The 22,521-nt window shown below is 39.9% G+C and overlaps 2 protein-coding genes across 7 annotated transcripts in view; one reads left to right on the plus strand and one right to left on the minus strand.

The window, feature by feature from the left end:
• The window catches only part of mmp24 (matrix metallopeptidase 24), a 75,394-nt gene extending 56,252 nt beyond the window's left edge, over positions 1-19,142 (minus strand). The window contains exons 1-2 of the mRNA XM_017479507.3: positions 18,855-19,142; positions 2,455-2,603 (exon numbers count right to left, since the gene is read on the minus strand). Of these exons, the coding sequence (XP_017334996.1) occupies positions 2,455-2,603; positions 18,855-18,980 (275 nt within the window). The 5' untranslated portion in view covers positions 18,981-19,142. The remainder of the gene's footprint in view (positions 1-2,454; positions 2,604-18,854) is intronic.
• A 515-nt stretch (positions 19,143-19,657) lies between these two features.
• The window catches only part of LOC108272118 (uncharacterized), a 131,122-nt gene continuing 128,258 nt past the window's right edge, over positions 19,658-22,521 (plus strand). For all 6 annotated transcript variants that reach the window (XR_008397165.1, XR_008397164.1, XR_001813995.3 and 3 more), the window contains exon 1: positions 19,658-19,822. The gene's annotated coding sequence lies outside the window, so the exon portion shown is untranslated. The remainder of the gene's footprint in view (positions 19,823-22,521) is intronic.

Raw genomic sequence — 22,521 nt, forward strand, 5'->3', positions numbered from 1 at the left:
GCGAGGCTCTGAAACCCAACTCGCTTCGGCTTCCAAGAAGAGAGCGAGTTACGTGCGGAGCTGCTTCACAAAGCGCACAGTCAGACCTCTCGAGGGCTGCCATGGCGTGCTCCGAACCTAGACACTTCACACAGAAAGTGTGCAGTCCTCCCCGTGATGAAACGGGAGCAAGGCATAACACACTTCCCGAACTCTCTCACTCATACTTTTCTCCCCCCCCTTTTTTTTAAAGGGACAGAAAAGAAAAGAGATTTTTCTTTTTTTTCGGAAAAGGAAACGAAGAGTCTTTTTGCAAGCATTACACAAACGACCGACATGCAGCCTCGCTGAAGATAATAAGGCTGATGGCGCGGTTCACAGGTGTTGTTTACATATCACGCGACGCACTTAATTGCCACATCACCTGATCATGGCAGGCTTATAAATAGGCATGATGTTACACAAGCTTCAGATACTGGTCACACGCGAGGGTGCTTCCCACAGCGTACAGCTAACACAACGTGAACCATATCCCATGTGTGAAACCTGGCGGTGGTAGTATCATGGTTTAGGCCTGTTTTGCTGCATCTGGGCCAGGACGGCTTGCCATCATTAATGGAACAATGAATTCTGAATTATACCAGTGAATTCTAAAGGAAAATGTCAGGACATCTGTCCATGAATTGAATCTTAACATTAAGTGGGTCATGCAGCAAGTCAACTACCCTAAGCACACAAGTTATTCTACCAAAGAATAGTTAAAGAAGAATAAAGTTAATGTTTTAGAATGGCCAAGTCAAGGTCCTGACCATAAACCAAAATAAATGTTGTGGAAAAACCTGAGGCAATCAGTTCATGTGAGGAAACCCACCAAAATCCTAGAGTTGAAGCTGTTCTGAACTGAGGAATGGGCTAAAAGACTGATCAACAGTTACTGGAAATGTTTAGTTGTGATTATTGCTGCACAAAGGGGTCACACCAGATACTGAAAGCAAAGGTTCACATACTTTTGCCACTCACAGATATGTAATATTGGATAAATTTCCTCAATAAATAAATGACCAAGTACAATATTTTTTTTGATTGTATTTTTTATGTGGTGGCCACTTTTTTGATATTAACTTCTCAATAGAGACATGTAACTCAACTGTATAGATAAAGATAATGTATATGTTTCACCTATCTGGTGTCACCCTGTCATCTAAGGGAGTTTTTCCTTGCCACTGTCACCTCTGGCTTGCTCATTTAGAATCCAAATATACATCTGGATTAATTACACGTTAATTAAATAATTTTGTTTTTGGGGGTTTTTCTTCACAACTCTCACAATGTTTCTGTCATCAGCTATTGTTTTCCTTGACCAACCCATTCAGTGTCTGTTGCTCAGTATACCAGTGGTTTCATTCTTTTTCAGGACATTCCAAATTATTGTACTGGCTATGCACAATGTGCTGAAAAAGTTAATGCTGGCTTTGGCAGATAGGTGTACGGACACACAGCGCATCGCAGCTTGCTACATATGGGGCTGCATAGCCACAGACTGGTCAGAGTGCCCATGCTGACCCTTGCCCACCGCCGAAAACACCTACAACAGGTACAGCTTACCTGGGGAAGAGATGGCATCAGGATGCATTATTGGAACAAGCCAGCAGAGGCAGTGTGATACTCTGAGCAATGTTCTGCTGGGAAAACTTGGGTCCTGGTATTCATGTGGATGTTACTTTGACATACCACCTGCCTAAACATTGTTGCAGACCAAGTACACCCCTTCATGGCAAAGGTATTCCCTAAAGGCAATGGCCTATTTCAGCAGGATAATGCTGAAATATGCTGAATGCAGAAAAATGCTGAAATGCTGCCACACTGCAAAAAATGTTCAGAAATGGTTTGAGGAACATGACATAGAGTTTAAGGTGTTGACTTGAACTCCAAATTCCCCAGATCTCAATCTGATCGAGCATCTGTGGGATGTGCTGGACAAACAATTCCAATCCATGGAGGTGCCTTGCAACTTAGAGGTCTTAAAGGATCTGCTGGTAAGTTGGTGCAAGATACCACAGCACACCTTGAGAGGTCTTGTGGAGTCCATGGCTCAATGGGTCAGAGCTGTTTTGGTGACACAAGTGGGACCTACACAATCTTAGGCAGGTATTTTTAATGTTATGTCTGATTGGTGTATGTGGTTAAAGCCCAACTGGCTTTGACAATATGCATACAGTATATAGTTGAAATAATACTTCATGGTAATTGTTTTATATTTGACAGGGGATGGACAAGTAATAGCCATTCCAGATATTTTCTACCTGCCATTAAGAAAACGTGCATGTACGTGTGCATGTGCAGAACGTGAAAATGATGACATTTTGCACAAAAGGACAAGGACAGAGGCAAGCAGAACCAAGAGTGATTTATGGCCTGCCAGTATGAAATTACCTTAAAAAATACTTGTGCATGTTTATATGTGCAAGTACTCACTCTATGGTTGTTTGGTCAAGTACTCCAGTCACCGGGATGCCATAGAACCGCTGCATAGCAGCAACTGCTGATTGCATGGCTTTCTCCGAACGCAGGTCTGATGTCCGGATGTCATGCGGGAGTAAGTAGCCGTAGTTCTTCAACCATGTCTGAGCAGACATATACAAAGAAGAGATACATGATAAAAATCAATGAACATTACACACAATAATTAAAACTTCACAAAACCCCTAAATCATGTCTAAATAATATACAATCAAGGCCAATAAATGGTCAGTGCTGAGAAAAGAAAATAGTAAAAAAAATAAAAAATAAAATAAAAAAACCAACAAAAAAAAACTACATGCTTTTAATAGGGTGCTAAAATTTCTGTTGTTAATATTATATATAATATTATATATGAATCTATTGCAGAGTGCACCTTATGTTAAATTTTATTAATGTATATTGTGATCTGCTTATGCTCAAACCTCCTTATATTTTTTAGCATAAAAAGGAAAGTCTTAACTTAATAAAGAAGCATAAGTTAATATAGATGTCTCCTGCCTTCTAGTCGCCACTATATCAAAATTCACTCAACTTGGCTTTCATCTCTCTTCACTGAGATGTGCAGAGTGAAAGGCAAGGCCCTCATTTTTTAGGGTCTTGCATGGCTTTATGGTTATGCTCCTAGCTGACGATAGGTTTTTTTTTCACATGAATGTATCATTTGCAGAATTTCAGTGGCAGAATTGATAGAAGATTGAAAGCTACCCTGTAGCAAAGCTAGCACATGGTCAGCATTCCTGGTGTACTATCATAAATCTTTCACTCTGAATCTAAGGGGAGGAGTTGTTGTTCCTTTGAGTATAACTTTACTGGGAAAGCACTTTACAACAATGCAAAATCGTTATTCTGTATTACTAATACTTGACACAGATTTGATCATCCTGAGATGGCTAAGGATTTGTAATGAGTGGTATTATTATTCTTATACACTCACTGTCCACTTTATTAGGAACACATGTACACCTGCACATTCATGCAGTTATCTAATCAGTTAATTATGTGGCAACAGCGCAATGCAAAAAATCATGCAGATACAGCTCAAGAGATCAGTTAATGCCCACATCAAACATGATGTGTGATCTCTGTGACTTTGATCATAGCATGGATGTTGGTACGAGAAGGGCTGGTTTTGAGTATCTAACTGCTGATCTCCTGGGAATTTCACATACAAAAGTCTCTATAATTAACACAGAATAGTGCAAAAAAGAAAACAAAACATTAGTGAGCAATAGCTCTATGTGTGGAAACACCTTATTGATGAGAGGTTAGAGGAAAATGGCCAGATTGTTTCAAGCTGCCAGGAATGATTTAGTAACTCAAATAATCTCTTTACAACTGTGGTGAGCAGAAAAGCATCTCAGCATTCTGGATGGGCTACAACAGCAGAAGATCTCATTGTGTTCCTGCCCCTGTCAGCCAAGAACAGGAATCTGAGGCCATCATGGGCACAGGCCCACCCAAATTGACAAGCTTCACAAAATGACAAAATGACAAAATTGACAAAATGGGCAGACTGGAACATGCAAATGAGCTAAACCGGTTTTTCAACAGGTTTGACACCCCCCACCCCAGAGAGCTCAAATGGACATTCACACACTCCTGATGATGAGGACAATACAGGAATTGTCCTAATGCACAGGGCTTACTCACACCTGGAGTGGCCAGGAAGCACACTGAAAATCATGTGTTTCGATTTTTTTATTACATTTAACACCATCCGGCCGCCTCTGCTTGCAGAAAAGCTCTGAGACATGCGGGTAGACCATGACATGGTGCCCTGGATCATGAAATATCTCACCAGCAGACCACAGTATGTCCGACTGCAGGGCAGCCTGTCAGATGTGGTGATGTACAACACCGGTGCACCTCAAGGAACTGTGCTTTCACCCTTTCTATTTACCATATACACCTCTGACTTTAGCTTCAACTCTGGAACGTGCCACCTCCAGAGATTCTCTGATGACTCCTCCATCATGGGCTGCATCAGTGAAGATAAGGAGGAGGAGTACAGAGGCGTAGTGGAGAGCTTTGTCAGATGGTATGAGGATAACCACCTTCAGCTCAACATCGGCAAGACCAAAGAACTGATAGTGGACTTCCGCCAAAACAGAAAGCCCCCAACACCTATTACCATCCAGGGGGAGAAAATAGAGATGGTGGACTCGTACAAGTTCCTGGGAGTGCACATCAACAGCAAGCTGGACTGGTCAGAAAACACCGAAGGTCTCTACCAGAAGGGACAGAGCAGACTGCTCTTTCTAAGGAGGCTCAGGTCATTTGACGTGAGCAGCAAGCTACTGCAAATGTTCTATCAGTCTGCAGTAGCCAGTGTCCTGTTATTTGCTGTGACGTGCTGGGGAGGTGGAATTAAGGCTGGGGAGGCTGACAGACTCAACAAGTTGGTGAAGCAGTCCATCTCTGTTGTTGTTCACAAGCTGGACAATCTGGAGACAGTGGTCGAGAAGAGAATAAAAACAAAATCAGGTCCATTCTGGGAAATCCTCTTCATCCACTGTATGCTGAGCTGTGGCAGGTGGAGAGCACCTTCAGCCATAGACTCATCTCCGCCAGGTGCAAGACGGAACGCTTCAGATGTTCCTTTTCCCGACAGCCATCAGACTGTACAACACCTAGCCACACCCTCCCTTGACTTTACTTTTGACTACACTACAAATATGCTGCTACACTGTTGTAATAAGGTGCCATACTGTACTTTTTGCACTGCTCACACATCACATCACTGCTTCAAAGCTTTTGTTATATGTCTACACTGATCATACCGTACAGCTGCAATTTGCATATAGTATTGTACATATGCGATATTTACATGGGCTACTTGTATAGTGGGACTGTACACTGTTGCCTGCTGTAAATACTGCTCATATGTATATGTGTGTGTGTATATATATTTATATATATATTACACACACACACACACACACACAGTATCTCACAAAAGTGAGTACGCTCCTCACATTTTTGTAAATATTTGATTATATCTTTTCATGTGAAACACTGAAGAAATGACACTTTGCTACAATGTAAAGTAGTGAGTGTACAGCTTGTGTAACAGAGTAAATTTACTGTCCCCTCAAAATAACAAAACACACAGCCATTAATGTCTAAGCCACTGGCAACAAAAGTGAGTACAGCCCTAAGTGACAATGTCCAATTTGGGCCCAAATTGTCAATATTTTGTGTGGCCACCATTATTTTCCAGCACTGCCTTAATCCTCTTGGGCATGGAGTTCACCAGAGCTTCACAGGTTTCCACTGGAGTCCTCTTCCACTCCTCCATGACGACATCATGGAGCTGGTGGATGTTAGAGAACTTGTGCTCTTCCACCCTCCATTTGAGGATGTCCCACAGAAGCTCAGTAGGGTTTAGAGACATGCTTGGCCAGTCCATCACCTTCAACCTCAGCTTCTTTAGCAAGGCAGTGGTCATCTTGGAGGTGTGTTTAGGGTCGTTATCATGCTGGAATACTGCATACTGGTCATGCTCTGCTTCAGTATGCCACAGTATATGTTGGCATTCATGATTCCCTCAATGTACTGTAGCTCACCAGTGCCGGCAGCACTCATGCAGCCCCAGACCATGACACTCCCACCACCATGCTTGACTGTAGGCAAGACACACTTGTCTTTGTACTCATCACCTGGTTGCCGCCACACACACTTGACACCATGTGAACAAAATAAGTTTATCTTACTCTCATCAGACCACAGGATATGGTTCCAGTAATCCATGTCCTTAATCTGTTTGTCTTCAGCAAACTGTTTGCGGGCTTTCTTGTGCATCATCTTTAGAAGAGGCTTCCTTCTGGGACGACAGCCATGCAGACCAATTTGATGCAGTGTGCGGCGTATGGTCTGAGCACTGACAGGTTGACCCCACCCCTTCAAGCTCTGCAGCAATGCTGGCAGCACTCATACGTCTATTTCCCAAAGACAACCTCTGGATATGATGCTGAGCACGTGTACTGAACTTCTTTGGTCGACCATGGAGAGGCCTGTTCTGAGTGGAACCTGTCCTGTTAAACCGCTGTATGATCTTGGCCACTGTACTGCAGCTCAGTGTCAGGGTCTTGGCAATCTTCTTATAGCCTAGGCCATCTTTATGTAGAGCAACAACATTTTTTTTCAGATCCTCAAAGAGTTCTTTGCCATAAGGTGTCATGTTGAACTTCCAGTGATCTGTATGAGGGAGTGTGAGAGCGATGACACCAAATTTAACACACCTGCTCCCCATTCACACCCGAGACCTTGTAACACTAACAAGTCACATGACACCGGGGAGGGAAAATGGCTAATTGGGCCCAATTTGGACATTTTCACTTAGGGGTGTACTCACTTTTGTTGCCAGCGGTTTAGACATTAATGGCTGTGTGTTGAGTTATTTTGAGGGGACAGTAAATTTACACTGTTATACAAGCTCTGCACTCACTACTTTATATTGTAGCAAAGTGTCATTTCTATAGTGTTGTCACATGAAAAGTTATAATCAAATATTTACAAAAATGTGAGGGGTGCACTCACTTTTGTGAGATATTGTGTATATATATATATATATATATCCAATCTCCACAACCCATTGCTGTCTTTCATACAGTACGTTCACATCGACTACAATATTCCGATATTAACCAGATTAAGACAATACTCTTGATTACAAATCTACCATGTAAACAGTGATTTCTGAACCTTAATCTGACTAAAGTCATACTCGAAGTAAACACAAATCAAATTAAGACAGGGGTATTTCTATGTTAGTCGCATTATCGAAGTGCATTATAGACATGTACACACCTTAATCACACTGTTAATGTCGTTTGGGAGTTTTCACCGCATTTTGTGACAGGACACGTACACACACGGCAGTGCTCAACCGTTTGACGGGAAAACAAGAGAGCATGGCTGTGTCCGAAACCGCATACTTACCTACTATATAGTAGGCAAAAGACATGTAGGCAAGTATGCGGTTTCAGACGCAGCCCATGGCTTCAAGCAGTCGTCTATTTGCATGTATAGCATGAAAAATAATTAACTGCACTGAAAGCTTTTGTAAAATTATAAATGAAACAGTCCAAACTGTATATGATGCCATAACAAAGATGAACTGTATGTTCATATGTAAAATTCTGGAGGGAACGTCAGACGACGTGTAAAACAGGGACATGAAAGGAATATTCCAAAGGCAACTTATGTAAAACACCTTTCAGAATATTGTCTTATTCTTATATATGCCTTACTCTGATTAAGATAATAATGTGATTAAGGTGTTTACATGAGTCACTTTTAGAATACTCCTTTCATGTACCCGTTTTACATGTTATAGAACATAATTAGATTAACGGCACATGTCATTACGTCACCGCGGCACGCCGTACGACGTCCCTCCAGAATTTCACGTATCAACATACAGTTCGTCTTCATTATAGTACCGTATACAGTTTTGGGTGTTTTTATTACATTTTTTTTTACGAACGCTTTAAGTGCAGTTAATTATTTTTCATGCTATACGTGCTAATAGACAACTTCTTGAAGCCGTGGTGTGCGTCCCAAACCGCGTACTTACTGTCTATATAGTAGCAGAGATACATGTATTTTTCCCCACTACAGGCCTATAGTAGGCAAGTATGCAGTTTAGGACACAGCCGAACTCTCTTGTTCGCCGTAAAACGTAAAATTGCCATGTGTGATCATGTCCTGTCGCAAAATGCGGTGATTAAGGTAAGTAAAAATTGCTGTTTACATGGTAGTTTCTTAATCAAAGTATGGTCTTAATCGGGTTAAGAGTGGTTTATTGTTGTCCATGTAAACGCAGCTGTAGAGAACCTGTGAGATTACCAGGAATCAGGAATGCACTTGTGAGGTGGCCAATAGCTCTGGAACACAATAACGTGCATTATAGTTTATATGGTTACACAACCACTTTATAACAGTTAAAAAGATCTCTTCAGTAACTTTCCACCAGCCCAATGCCACTAAAATCTACAGTGCCCGAGAGAGAGGCCACATAATTCAGGAATTTTAGTTGACTTTGGAGCTCTATTGCTGATTAAAATGACACCTTAGGTGCTGCTACAGAGCTCATTATTTTTCAGCTGATAATTTTCCTTGGGTCAGAGACTTTATTTATTCCATCTTTTCAAATGTATGAAATTTTTGGAAGAATTTATAAATGTATTTATTTATTTTAAGATATGGTGACAGTAGTACATTCGGTTTACAATTTTTAACCCCAGTTTGTATACATTTTTTATTCATTTAGTTTTATACAGTAACGCAGAAAATAGAGAATGATAAATCAGTCTATGAAAATTGGTAAGGCACATATATGCTAAACTATTCCATTCAATTGAAAGGAAAATCCATAAATGAACCCTGTCACAAAATTTGGCATGCCATATTTCATTTTCTACATACAATATTTTGATGAACATTTTCTTCTCACCTTAATATAATAATTGCTGTTCAAACTAACGAGAGAATAAGATGACAATTTAAAATGCAAACAGAGATAAACCACCTCACATGAAGAAGACAGAGGAAAAAGGGAAATGGGACAAGCCAAGCCAAGGGAAAATAAGATAGGATGTGGACAAAGAGAGTGAGCAGGAGAAAGATGGGCGCAGAGAGTGTACAGTAGATGGAGGTTGGGGGATGGGAACTGTAAGTGCATCAACACTGGAGGAGAGAAGCACAGACAAAGAAAGAAAGACCAGCTGCCATCTTTTTTGTTCTAATGCTTACTATATCAAAATATTATCAGTCTAGCTAACTTTTACCCTTTTAGAAGAAAGCATTATCATTAATTTATTGATCAACGTCTATCAATATGTTAATTATTTAATATTCATTGTTAACAATGATTACTATAACTATAAATATTTACTTATATGCTGAAGTATAAAGACAACAAATCAATAATTAAACATAGTCATGTGCCTTATTCAGCATAACTATGACAATTATTAAATTGTCATGGTTATGCTGAATAAGGCACATGACTATGTTTCCCATCAGCCACTTCACCTCACTGGATTGCGGCACACTCACATCACATGACTGGTTGCACCTGATTCATGCTTTAGTTTAAAAAGCACTAGTATTTAAGTCACGGCTTGCACAGCACTTATAGTCTAGCTTTTGTCTTTCATTGCCGTTTGTTGTCAAGTCGTACCCGCTAAGCACTATGTATGTTCTTGAGATCATAGTTTGTGTTTAGGTTTCCTAGGTTTACTTTTTCTGTATTGTTCATGTTTTGTTAATTAATAAACTCAAGCTGCACTTGTATCCACCCCCTCTACAAATACTTGGCAATAATGCACAAAGATAACAAACAAGCAAAAACAGCAACTGTTTTTCATGACGAGTTTATGATCAAATTAGGTGCTATTTATTTTTCTCAGCATGTAAAAATAAAAACATTTATGACTAGTAAGGTAATGTTTTGAATGTTTTAAAAGTTTGTGACATTTTCAACACTTTCCCAGTGTCCACTGTTCTCTTCTAACACCTTACTCACACACAACCTCCCACATAGGCACACACAAACAAATATAGACTTGCAAGACAAAAATCAATAAAGTATTATGTTACTGAGTGAGTAGCATGCTACTTTTGTGTGCTGTAAATTTAAAAAATTTACACTGAAAAATGCACGTTATGAAGATTATAATAAATCATTTTACCCATGAGATTTAAGAAATTGGTTAAAATTCTCATAAAAGCCTGTACTGTATTAATCTGTGTTATGCTGTAATATGAGCAATACATTTCAGACAAATATATATATATAATTCACCTTGTGTTTTTGTCATTTGATTTGATGCACAAATGGGAGTTGAACCTTGATTCATACAAATAATTGCTAACAATTGCACCAACAGTTTTCAGGTTTAGTGAGTGGAACATGATGCATTTTACGTAACAATTTCATCAGCATAAAACGTAAGAGTACATGTGTAACCCCGCTTCTATGACTGAGTGGAGGACCACTATGTTGGTTTGTGTCACAGCCAAGTTCTAAAACGACTGCTCCATCATCAGTTATATGTTAAAGCTGAGAAATGCGAATTTCATAGAACCACCATTGCGTTTCTGGGATACATCATCAGCCCCGAGGGGATCTCCATGGACCAAGAAAAGGTCAGGCAGTAGTAAACTGGCCCACACCCACGACGATCAAGGAACTACAGAGGTTTCTGGGGTTTGCAAACTTCTACAGAAGTTTGTTTATTAGAAATTTCCGTGCCATCGCCAACCCCCTCACGTCCCCGCTAAAGGGGAAACCCAAACACCTGTCATGATATCCGCCTTGGACAAGCTCAAGAAAGCCTTCACTACCGCACCCATCATCAAACATGCGGAGCCATCCAGACCGTTTATAGTGGAGGTGGACACGTCAGAGACCGGGGTAGGAGCCTCTCTCTCCCAGCGAGAGAGGCCAAAGCTCCATCCGGTGGCATTCTTCTCGCGAAAGCTTTCCCCCGCTGAGAGAAACTACGATGTGGGAAATCGTGAACTCTTGGCAGTCAAGTTAGCGCTGGAGGAGTGGAGACACTGGTTAGAGGGGGCTACACATCCCTTTGTCATCTTCACAGACCATAAGAACCTGGAGTACCTTCGCACTGCAAAGAGACTCACACCCCGCCAGGCCTGATGGGCCCTGTTCTTCACCAGGTTTCACTTCACGTTATCATACAAACCAGGGTCCAAGAACATAAAAGCTGATGCCCTGTCTCGTCTCGACCACACAGAACGTGTCAACGAGCACGAGGAGTATATCATCCATCCTTCATGTATCATCAATGTGTTAGAGTGGGATCTGGACAAGGAACTAGAGGAGATTCCCCAGTCGCAAATACCCGTAATATGTCCCCCGAACAAACTTTTTGTACCCGAAGAGTACCGTCAAGAACTCATCATCTGGGCGCACACGGTACTCGGTACAGGGCATCCAGGGGCACAGCGCACACACCATCTCCTAAAAGAGAAGTACTGGTGGTCCAATATGGAGGGAGATATACACTAGGTGGTGGCATCCTGTTCATCTTGCGCACAGAATAAGGTAGCTCGGACCCTCCCAGCTGGGAGGCTCAAGCCCTTACCCATACCCGAACGCCCATGGTCACACATATCAGTTGACTTCGTAACGGATTTACCAAGATCCCAAGGAAATACCACAGTTCTAGTCACAGTGGACCGTTTTTCCAAATCTGTACGTTTTATTCCATTACCCGCTTTCCCCACCGCCTTTGTGACAGCTGAACTTCTATTCCAGCATGTTTTTAGATATTTCGGCTTTCCGGAGGAGATTATCTGTGACAGGGGCCCGCAGTTTACTTCTAGAGTATGGTCCAGCTTCATGACTAAGATGGGAGTAACAGTGAATCTCACCTCCGGATATCACCCACAAGCCAACGGACAAGTTGAACGAATCAATCAGGAATTAGGGCGATTCCTCCGTACCTTCTGTGCCAATAACCCCGAGGATTGGAGCAAGTTTCTGCCATGGGCCGGGTACGCCCAAAATTCACTATGTCATTCGGCTACCAATCTCACTCCTTTCCAGTGTGTACTAGGTTACCAACCTCCACTGTTCCCATGGAACGTGACTCCCACCGCAGCTCCTGCCGTTGACCAATGGTTTGAATGTAGTGTGTGTGGGGGAGGCCAAGAAAGAACTCGGCTCCCGGAGTGAGCCCTTTGGGGGGGGGTTCTGTCACAGCTCAGTCAGATCAGAACTCAATTTCCCAAGATGCAACACTCACTTCTCATGCACGCATGCGCTCACCATCCCCGGAGTTCTGATCAGACACACCTGGCACCAATCACACACACACACTCTCACCGCTAGTACTTAGGGATGTCATTCACCTAGAGTCAATGCGAAGTATACTCTCAGTCAACTTGTTTCTCTGCGTTACCAAGCCGTTCTAATTAGTTTGTCTTCTCGTGATCCTCGACCCTTGTTTCTGGTTTCGACTACGCTCTCTGCCTGACCCCGTTTGTGTTGTTCGTCCGATCGCTTGACCTTTGCCTGTCTTATGACTACGTTTCTTGAACTTCCCGATACCACGCTCTACACCTGCCGCCCGCTCCTGCTTCCTTGCCGATTCGAGGTTCGTGACAGTTTGCTTCAGAACTTTGGAACTAGTGGAGGCCCTCCATCAGTCTTCACAAGGGTTAATAACATATCCTGATTCACCTTGCAAGATAACAGACAGCATTCTTAAAAAGTGCCAATACCATAACTTATTGAGATGATGAATCACTCGAAATGTTGACACTACTCCCTATTGGGAATGTGAATCACTAAAGTGCTGATATTTTTATTTATTCAGGATGAGAATCACACATAGTTCTAAACTGACAATAAAAATTGCTCAAAACTCTGCATTATTGTTCTGCACTGAGGATAAGTAAGAATTGCACAATGTTCTTGTACTGTTCATTGTTATTATAAAAATCACCCAACATTGTGATACTGCTCTGCATTAAAAGTGAGAATCATTTAAACTGACATTTAATGGAAGAACGCTCTTGACCTGTTCCTTCTACATGCTTGGAAGCCTCACTGGACACAGGGCTGGCCTGGGCACATTCTCATCTGCAAGAGTAGATAGCTTGATGGGTTTGTTAATACATCACAGTGTCAATATATTTGGCAGGAACACTGAGTTCAGCACTCTGGTCTCCAAAGCAGAGCATACTGACCAATAACACATGCAGTTCACTTGTCTGGCCATAGTGATGGCCAGCACATAAGAGGTCTTAAGCAAAAGCCACTTTATATGCAAGTTTCTCATTGGTTCATATGACAATGGCTTATTATCAAATTCATGGTTTTGCATGAAGGTTCTGCACTTTTAAGAAAAGTGCCCCTGTACTTTGTGAAAATACCATTGTGTTTGTTTCACTTGCAGAGGCCAGACCCATATTTTTCAAAGAACTATGGTCTGTTCTGTCAGAATGGGGCTTTAATCAAACAATGTTATATGGTTAGTCTCGTGGGCTGCAGTCCATAGAAAAATCATACAACTGTAGATTTGGCCAATCAAACCAACACATCCTGACACAAAGTGTTTGTCTCTGCTCTATCCATGAACCACATTATACATATTAACAGAATGACATTAGATGATTTGCTAATCCCCATAGCATAGAACTGTCCTCAGGCTGACAACATCAGCTGATTAGTTAGGCAACTCGTAAAGGGAACCCCGACTATGAAGGCTTGTATGGTTTATTAAATTAATGTTGACCGGTTTATTAAACTAATGTGAGCTATATAATATATATAAATCTGTTGTACAAAAACACTCTAGATGTCATTTTAATTTATTTTTTTAAATCCTTGAACTCATAGGCTGCCATTGCTGTTTACGTAACAATGCATTCTGGGTTAGGACGTCAAATGGTTGCAACGGTCTTGATTCTGCAGCGACCCTACAGTGATATAAACAACCTTTTCAATGTCTTCAACCTTTTCAATTTGAAACTGAGCATAACATAAGCGAGGAGGCTAATATAGAAGACAATACTCAAAATGTACATCAAAATGAAGATGATCAGAGAGGTGAGGAGCTGAGAGTGGGGCAAAATCAATGGTGTCTGTGCAGCATTACACGTCTATGCCTACCTTGTTGTTCAAGGTAAGCATATGGATTACACTATCATTTTATGATGAAATGTATTCTAATATCAATAATTTTGGAGATTATCAGCCATCTCGCTGTCGTATACTTTATCCTGTTAAAATTCCGCCAGCCCGCCAGTGCGCTGTCACCATGTTATGAGCAAATCTATGCTATCTACCAAGCTTCTGTGTGTACGAAGGTACTTATATCTTTGGAAAGCTAAGATTCTTGTGATTCGAATGATATAAATAGTTTTGAGATACAATCACAACAGCAGCTACAATCAATGTCTCTATCAAACCACCGATATAAAAACACTTACGAAATGGAGATAACTCACTTCATATGAAGCCTCATAGTAATCCACTTATCCATAAAATCCTGAGAAAAACTTGTCTTGTTACACTTGTTACAAGCTCTGAACAATCCAATTATGTAAACATATTAGACCACCTTTCAAAAGAGACCAAAACCGTGAAAGTACTCCAAATGGTTCAAGAAGAGCTTTAATTTTACTTTGGGTATCCCTTGGCTAAGCGTATTAGGCTACTTTTACAGGAGCATTACATTATGTGAATATACAAAAAAAATGCACTAACAAGATGCTTACATGTTTGATTATATTTACAGATATCCCATGTATCACAGCACACAAGAACTAGAAAATTAGAACTAAAAGCAGCACAGTGTGGCATTCTTTTCCAGCTGGGGGGCTAGTACCTAATTCTTTTGAGTGCTCAACTGCAAGTATTTTAAGCCATCGACATGTAATGGCGGCCTCCGTAGGTTAAAATATGTATTAAATATTAAGGATTTTTAAACTAATTAACATTTTCCATGTGTTTCTAACCAATTTATTTTTGTAGGAGAGGGCAATTACTGCGTGTTAAGGCCAACAAGTCTTCAAAGCCAGGCTTCTTTTTACTGCTCAACTGCAAGTATTTTAAGCCATCGACATGTAATGGCGGCCTCCGTAGGTTAAAATATGTATTAAATATTAAGGATTTTTAAACTAATTAACATTTTCCATGTGTTTCTAACCAATTTATTTTTGTAGGAGAGGGCAATTACTGCGTGTTAAGGCCAACAAGTCTTCATAGCCAGGGTTCTTTTTAAAATATAAGATGTATAAGATGTAATATAAGATCTGGCCAGAGCTTGCTTGTCCAACCTCAACATTGCTTGTGAATGTAAAACACCGCCATGGTTTTATACACACACACACACACACACACAATATATATATATATATATATATATATATATATATATATATATATATATATATATATATATATATATATATATATATACCTTGTTGGTACAGAAGTATCGGTTCACGTGACATCCCTAGTACACATACTAGGGATGTCACATGAACCGATACTTCTGTACCAACATTCTTAAAACGTGATGGTACTTGTTTTTCTGCAGCAGCGTGGGTACCTTTAAGTAATGAAGGTACCGTGTTACAATTCTTCCGGAACTGATGGGGCCAGCAAATATGTGTAAGTGTTTTAGTCTGTCAACAAGTGGTAAAGAAGAAGAAAAACGCCTACAAGCACATTGAGAGGAAAGGTAGTAAGAGTCGAATATGGAAATACTTCGCATTCGAGGCGGATGACAACAAACATATAACTGATGTTCTGAAGCTGGTGTACAACCGATGCTATCGTTCATTTCAAACAAAGCGAGGAAACGCTGGAATTTGGCGAAGCATCTGAAAGACGGGCCCTATATTATGTTTGTTTGAGGCAGCTGGCATTGTGGCCGTGAAACCAGGCTAATGTTATGCTCCATGTAATGTTAGCAATAGCCAGTTATTTGTTAACAACGCTAACGCATTACAATGTTATAAACTACCTCCTAATGGGCCACCATGCATAGCCATTCAGCCGATGTCCTGTCAGCAAAATGTAACCTAATGTCACTAATAATTATTGAAATGTTAATGGTTTTAATAAATATTTTTGGCCTGCCACCATATCAGTGAATTTAAACTAATGCTTGCATTCAGAGTATAAGGAGTGTGTGTGTGTGAGTGTGTGCGTGTGTCCACCTTAGCACTTGTAGCCTGCACTGTTTTATTAGTCATTGTCAGACAGTGTTTGATAACTAACCCCCCCCCCCCCCTCCCCCCCGCCCTCTCCCCGCCCTCTCTCTCTCTTTTTGCCAATAATATCCAGAGGAGGATGTCCTCCAGGAGAGTTTTTAATTTAATTTTTTTTATTTTATTTTTATACCACACCGTGGTATCGACTTTGGTATCGAGTATCGTGTACTCTTGGTGGTATCGTTACCGACTACTAGATTTTTGGTATCATGAGATCCCTAGTTCTTAGCAGGTACATTACATACATACAATAATAATAATAATAACAATAATAATTATTATTGTTTGACTCATTGAATGATTCATCCAAATTCTGCCCAACAGTTATGGACAGATAGGTGCAAATCTTTTGTGTGAGATTTTCTGTCCCTGTCTGCAAAGATCATTCTCACATTATCTGCAAGACGTGAGAAAAAGTTCTGACTACAACATGCATTACAGTAGTACTAAATTTGTTCAGAGTTAGCTCAGAAAAAGTTAAACTGCATTTTAACATTTTATTTGATCTTTTGTACTGCATATGTACTAGGGAAGTAAACAAATAAACATATCGGATAAATTAAAACATCTGTGTATCATCCATTAAAAAATTTAATTAACAAGACAGCTATTTTTTTTGTTGTTTTTTTGCAGAAAGCCATTGAAGTCATTGAAGACCATACGAGTCATTTTGACACACTTTATGCTGTGCAATAGGTTTTTTGGTTCATGCATTCCAGGGTTAAGAGATTGTTTCTAGTGATGCCAGGGCTATATGTAAAAAAAAGAAATAGCATCAAATATGTCTTTTCCAACACATATAAAGGCATATAAAAAAAATTCCAACACATATACAGGCATATAAAAAAAATTCCAACACATATACAGGCATATGAAAATTACCGTGTCATTTTGTGGCTTATAGTAAAATGTATTTTCTCGCACCTACTGATGTGGCAGTGTGGTACTAACCTATAAAGGCATGGCATGTGTAAAGAAAACGTTTGGAGTAAACAATTCATCATCAAAAACAAATAATAAAATGGAGGGTGTCATGGCTTTTCATGTAGTATATTTAACGCCAATAGTATTTCGTCTGACATCTACTCTGACAATTTTTTTCTGAGTATCTAGATAATTTGCCAGATTACACCCTAAACAGCTTCAATAAAATGACAAATTTAGTTTTTGAGATATACTACTTATTGTATTTTGAGGATCTCGGGTACAATGACTTGATAAATAATGTCAACAGTCAACTAGGTTACCTTCCAGAGATGTCTGATCTGGACCATTTGCGTTATCTTTTTACAGTTTTTAAAATGTCTTTTTAATTATTATTATTTTTTTAAATAGCCTAAGTATTAATTGTAATTTAATTTAATTTAATAAATAATTGTAATAATGATCATTCTTTTCCCTAACGACACGTGAATATGTGACGATCCAAGATCCATCCATCCATCTTCGACCGCTTATCCTTTTCAGGCTCACGGGGAACCTGGAGCCTATCCCAGGGAGCATCGGGCACAAGGCAGGGTACACCCTGGACAGGGTGCCAGTACATCACAGGGCACAATCACACACACATTCACACACCCATTCATACACTACGGACACTTTGGACATTCGAATCAGCCTACCGATCCAAGATAAACAAATAAAATAGAATAATATATGCAACGATATGACGTCGCATATTCTGTAATGTATGAATAACAACGGCAGCAAAAACAACAACAACAACAACAACAACAACAACCTACGCTCACCTAGTTTCTATAATGCCACACTAAAATCATTTGCCCGAAGCACACGTTTTTAGTTGTATACGGTTTGGAAGTCATTCGAGCGCCATGGCAGCCACAGCATCGTCTTAAATTATGTAGGATGCTATATTTGGAACCATTAAAGGCAAAAGAATATAGTTTCTGCTTCACATAAAGGAAAACCAGTGCCAGTGTACCACTAAATGTGACCAAATGTACTACAGAGTATAAACAATAGAAATGATGAGCAGGATGTATGCTGATGGCCTAAAGGCAAACACGTTCTCTGTGTGTTAATTCACCATGACATGGATAATTAATAAATAATACAATTTATTATAAATAATTAAATAGACTATATATTTTTAATCTAGGACAGGGAAGTGATACATAATGGTTTAGTAGTCCGCGATAGCAGAAATATAATATGTGTACAGGATCGTGTGCCTGTCACTCCTGTAAATGCAGCCGTTGGCGTATCCTGCTGGTGTTTATAGTAAATTATAGATAACATTAATTGGTTCGGTCAAGTAATACACAAGCCCACTGTCGTATTCTGTGGGTCCGCTTGTGTGTTAAGGGATAGTTATACCATCTCCCATGTGTTTCAAAAAGATTTTAGCTCTGTATTCTTTTCAAAACGCTGCCAAACACATAAAAGATATGCATAACAAACTACAGGGAATTGATTATTTCATCTATATTCGTCTACATTTCAGGCTTTTCGTGTAATTCGGTGGATTATCTATTTATTTATTTATTCTTTCTATTAAAGAGGAGGTGATGCTCGGCAAAGCCTTTAAGCCTTAATATGGACAACGCAGTGTGTTCATTGTCACCTACCTCCACCACAAAGCTCTTCTCCTCTCCACACACAGACACGACCCAAAACACGACGTGAAAGTAGCAGGTTTTCCAACATAAACCCGGGAGCCTTGTCCTTTTCCCCGTCGCTCCCACCCCCGCCATGACTACCCCGCCAACAAAGGTCCCCGAAATCCTCCAGCAGTTGAGGTCAGGTCTCTTTTTATTTACGCTGTCATAAAAAAAAAAAACCTAGCCTTTGTGTACTGTTTATTTCCAACGTCCAAACCGACCGTCAAACTCGGCGAAATCGTTGCGCAGGCGCGGACTCGCACAAAGCGCGCGCACGGCTCGGTGCGTGCAGAGCAGGGCTCATGTGCTCGCGCTGTCAAAACAGACAGCAGCATATAGGATTGTGAATAATTTTCGCCTAATCATTAGTAATATGTAGTTAAATAGAAATAGACATAATTTAAACTATTAATGAAATGTTGTTAATGAGAAATTAGTCAGCTTATCTGCGGGTATGCGCGCGTGCAGCATAGATCATGTATTTTTATGCAATTGTTTTAACAATATCAATTTTAAATTCTACCAGTTGTAGAATGTTAAACATAACGTAGTATACATTTTACACAGTTTTCAAAAAAAAATATATATATAATAATAATTAAATCAGACGGTAAAGGCTTTCAAATGTACCTAGGGATCATATTTCTGCATTAATATAGTTGCGTTGTATTTCTGAGATGAATATAGGATATATAATCATAAAAATGTTTTAGTGTTTTCATATTGATTTAATAGCTTTGTTTCTAAACTACACATTTACTGACACAACTTGCTTTATTTAACCAATGATTATAAGGGTTTTTCACTTGTCACTTAAGGTATTGTTCACCTTGTTAAGTCTGGTTACTGTCTCTTTAAATGAAGCTCTGTCTTGTATAATTGCATCATTTCCTGGAGCTCACATCATCTTTTTGGAGGGTAAACAACTTTGGAAGGTGAGCACCTAAGTTGACTTTTTACTGTTTTATTTTTCCTCATTTTATTCTATTAGTCTGATATGGTCAACCATAACATGTCCACCCTGTTAGAGGAAATTCCACAGAAAACAATTTCCACCTTGAGTTCAATTTTATGCTAACCTGGTCTTGCTCACACAGTGTGTAATGGCTAACGTTTTCTCAGAATGTCCACCATATATTGGTCCACCATGTTAGCAACAAAGACCTAACAGGGTGGACATGAATATAACAGTGTATACTATTTAAATGGTTTATCTATGTACCGTATGTGTGTTAGCTTTTAGCATTTTTGTTTGGTTTGAATGATAGAAATATTGATATTCAGTGTGTATCTCTTAAAGTATGCCCTTAAGTGCAGCTGAGATATAGAGGCATTATAAGAAACACCAAGATTCAGTTCCTGAAAGGAGGAGCCAATACTTACAAAACAAGGTTTTATTGTAAATCTCGAAGCGAGTATTGTCATGGTAAAATGCATGTACCACAACAGATGCAATAAATACTTCTGGCCGAGTCTAAGCTGGAATAAGCTCTATATAATCTATATAAACTGGTATACAGATGACCAGATAGTATACTTAATGCAAGAGAACAAGCAGTCATTCCAACCAGAAAATTCACATGGAAGTAGGTCACTGTTACATGCAAGACTGGGCACTACAAGGTTTCATTATCATATGATATATAATGTCCTGTTATATAGAAGTTTTAAGCTGTGTTTAATTGCTGTTTTTGCATGTTGTAAACTTTTTACATAGTGTTTTTATTTTATGTAAAAAGGGAAAAACATGAAATGTTAAAAAGAGCTACTTTTAAGTATATAATTGATTATCTATTAATTGTCCACCCTGTTATACCCGAGTTTTCTGTATATAATTTAAAGAAGTCCATAAATCCATTTTCCTTACCAGTTGTCCTACACAGTGTTTTCTTTTCTGAAAGCTTTGAGGTCCCAAATGCACCAAATATCAAAAATGACCCATGTGTGTGTGTGTGTGTGTGTGTGTGAGTGAGAAAGAGAGAGAGAGAGAGAGAGAGAGAGAGATTTAATTGGTTTCATATTTGGCTGATCTGACCTGTTCAAGTTCTAAATTTAATAAAAACTTAACCAAACTAAATTTAACCTTTAACTGAAGTACCTTTTAAAAAAAAACCCTCATTAAAAATAATAGGGGACTTTGTCTGACAGATGAAGTGTGTTCTGCCTCTGTTAGAGGCTGAGAATATTTTCTTCTGGACATTTGCATTTATAAATATTATATTTTCATATTTGTTTAATAGTCTGTACAAGTTCTGTTTTACCTGCCATTATTCTATAAATTTATACATGAGAACTCTTATTGTGACGTCTTTTTGTAAGCACTGGAACAGCAGGAACAGGGTTACAGGAAGCAGCAAGCACATGGTGCGGTGAAGGCTCGAAATATGTTTATGTCGCATCTGAGTCAATCCTCCTTCTAAACTCTAACTAAAGCAATGGCTTTTTACTCGGTTCAGTGGCCGGTGTTTCTGCAATGTAAACTGCATGTTGAATCATTAAAGGAGCAAGACGCTCATATCCTGGCTCTTGAGCAGAGTTTGGCTTGCTGTTTATCTACATTCATGCTTGGGAAAGCAAACATTTAGAGAGAACAATACAAATTGAATAACATTGATTATCTCATTACAATGGCACCTGTCAAGGCATGGGATATATTAGACAGCAAGTGAACAGTCATTAAATGAAATAAAATTTTCTCAAAGTTGATATGTTTTGGAATCTAGAAAAATGGGCAAGCTTAAGGATCTGAGCGACTTTGTCAAGGGCCAAATGATGGCTAGATAACTGGGTCAGAGTATCTCCAAAATGGCAGTACTTGTGGGTTTTTCCAAGTACTGTATGCAGTGGTTCAGACCTACCAAAAGTGTTCCAAGGAAGGAGATCTGCAACCGGTGAACTGGAGACAGGGTCATGGGCACCCAAGGCTCATTGATGTACGTGGGGAGCGAAGGCTAGTCCATCTGGTCCGATCCCACAAAAGACCTACTGTAGCACAAATTGCTGAAAAAGTTCATGTGGGCTATGATTGCTACGTATAGGTCTGCATAGCCACAGACTGGACATGCTGACCCCTGCCCACTACTGAAAGTGCCTTGTAGGGAAACTTGCCAGCGGTGGGTGGAGCACAGACACACGGGAGGCCGTTTTAGTGTTGCAGAGTAAGATCTTTATTCAGGACTGTCTGGAGGGTGTGAGTGAGTGCGAGTGTGTGTGTGTGTGCTTGCATGTGGGCGTGAAATCGTGTGGTGAGGGGTTCAGTTGTCTGCGGGGTTGCCGAAGTCGTGCCGGGGCTTTCCTGAGCTATGGGGGTTCCTCTTGGTGTCTGGTGTTTCCTTTGTTATTGAGGTGTGAGGTGTCATCATGCCAAAATCTAAAGAGTTCTGTAAGGCCTTCAGAAAAAACTTTGCGGATGTGTATGAGTCTAGCAAGGAGTTAAAAAGATGTCCAAATTACTTGAAATACATCATTCCACTGTAAGGAAAATAATCTACAAATGGTGCAGATTTCAAACGACTGCCAATTGGTCCAGGACTGGCCATCCCAGCAAATTCAGTCCAAGAGCAGACTGTCTGATGCAAAAAGAAGTCTCCCAAGAACCCCAAAATTGAATCACAGGATCTGCTAGTAAGTCTTG

The sequence above is a fragment of the Ictalurus punctatus genome, chromosome 11 (genome assembly GCF_001660625.3).
Source record: "Ictalurus punctatus breed USDA103 chromosome 11, Coco_2.0, whole genome shotgun sequence".
Taxonomy (NCBI): Eukaryota; Metazoa; Chordata; class Actinopteri; order Siluriformes; family Ictaluridae; genus Ictalurus; species Ictalurus punctatus.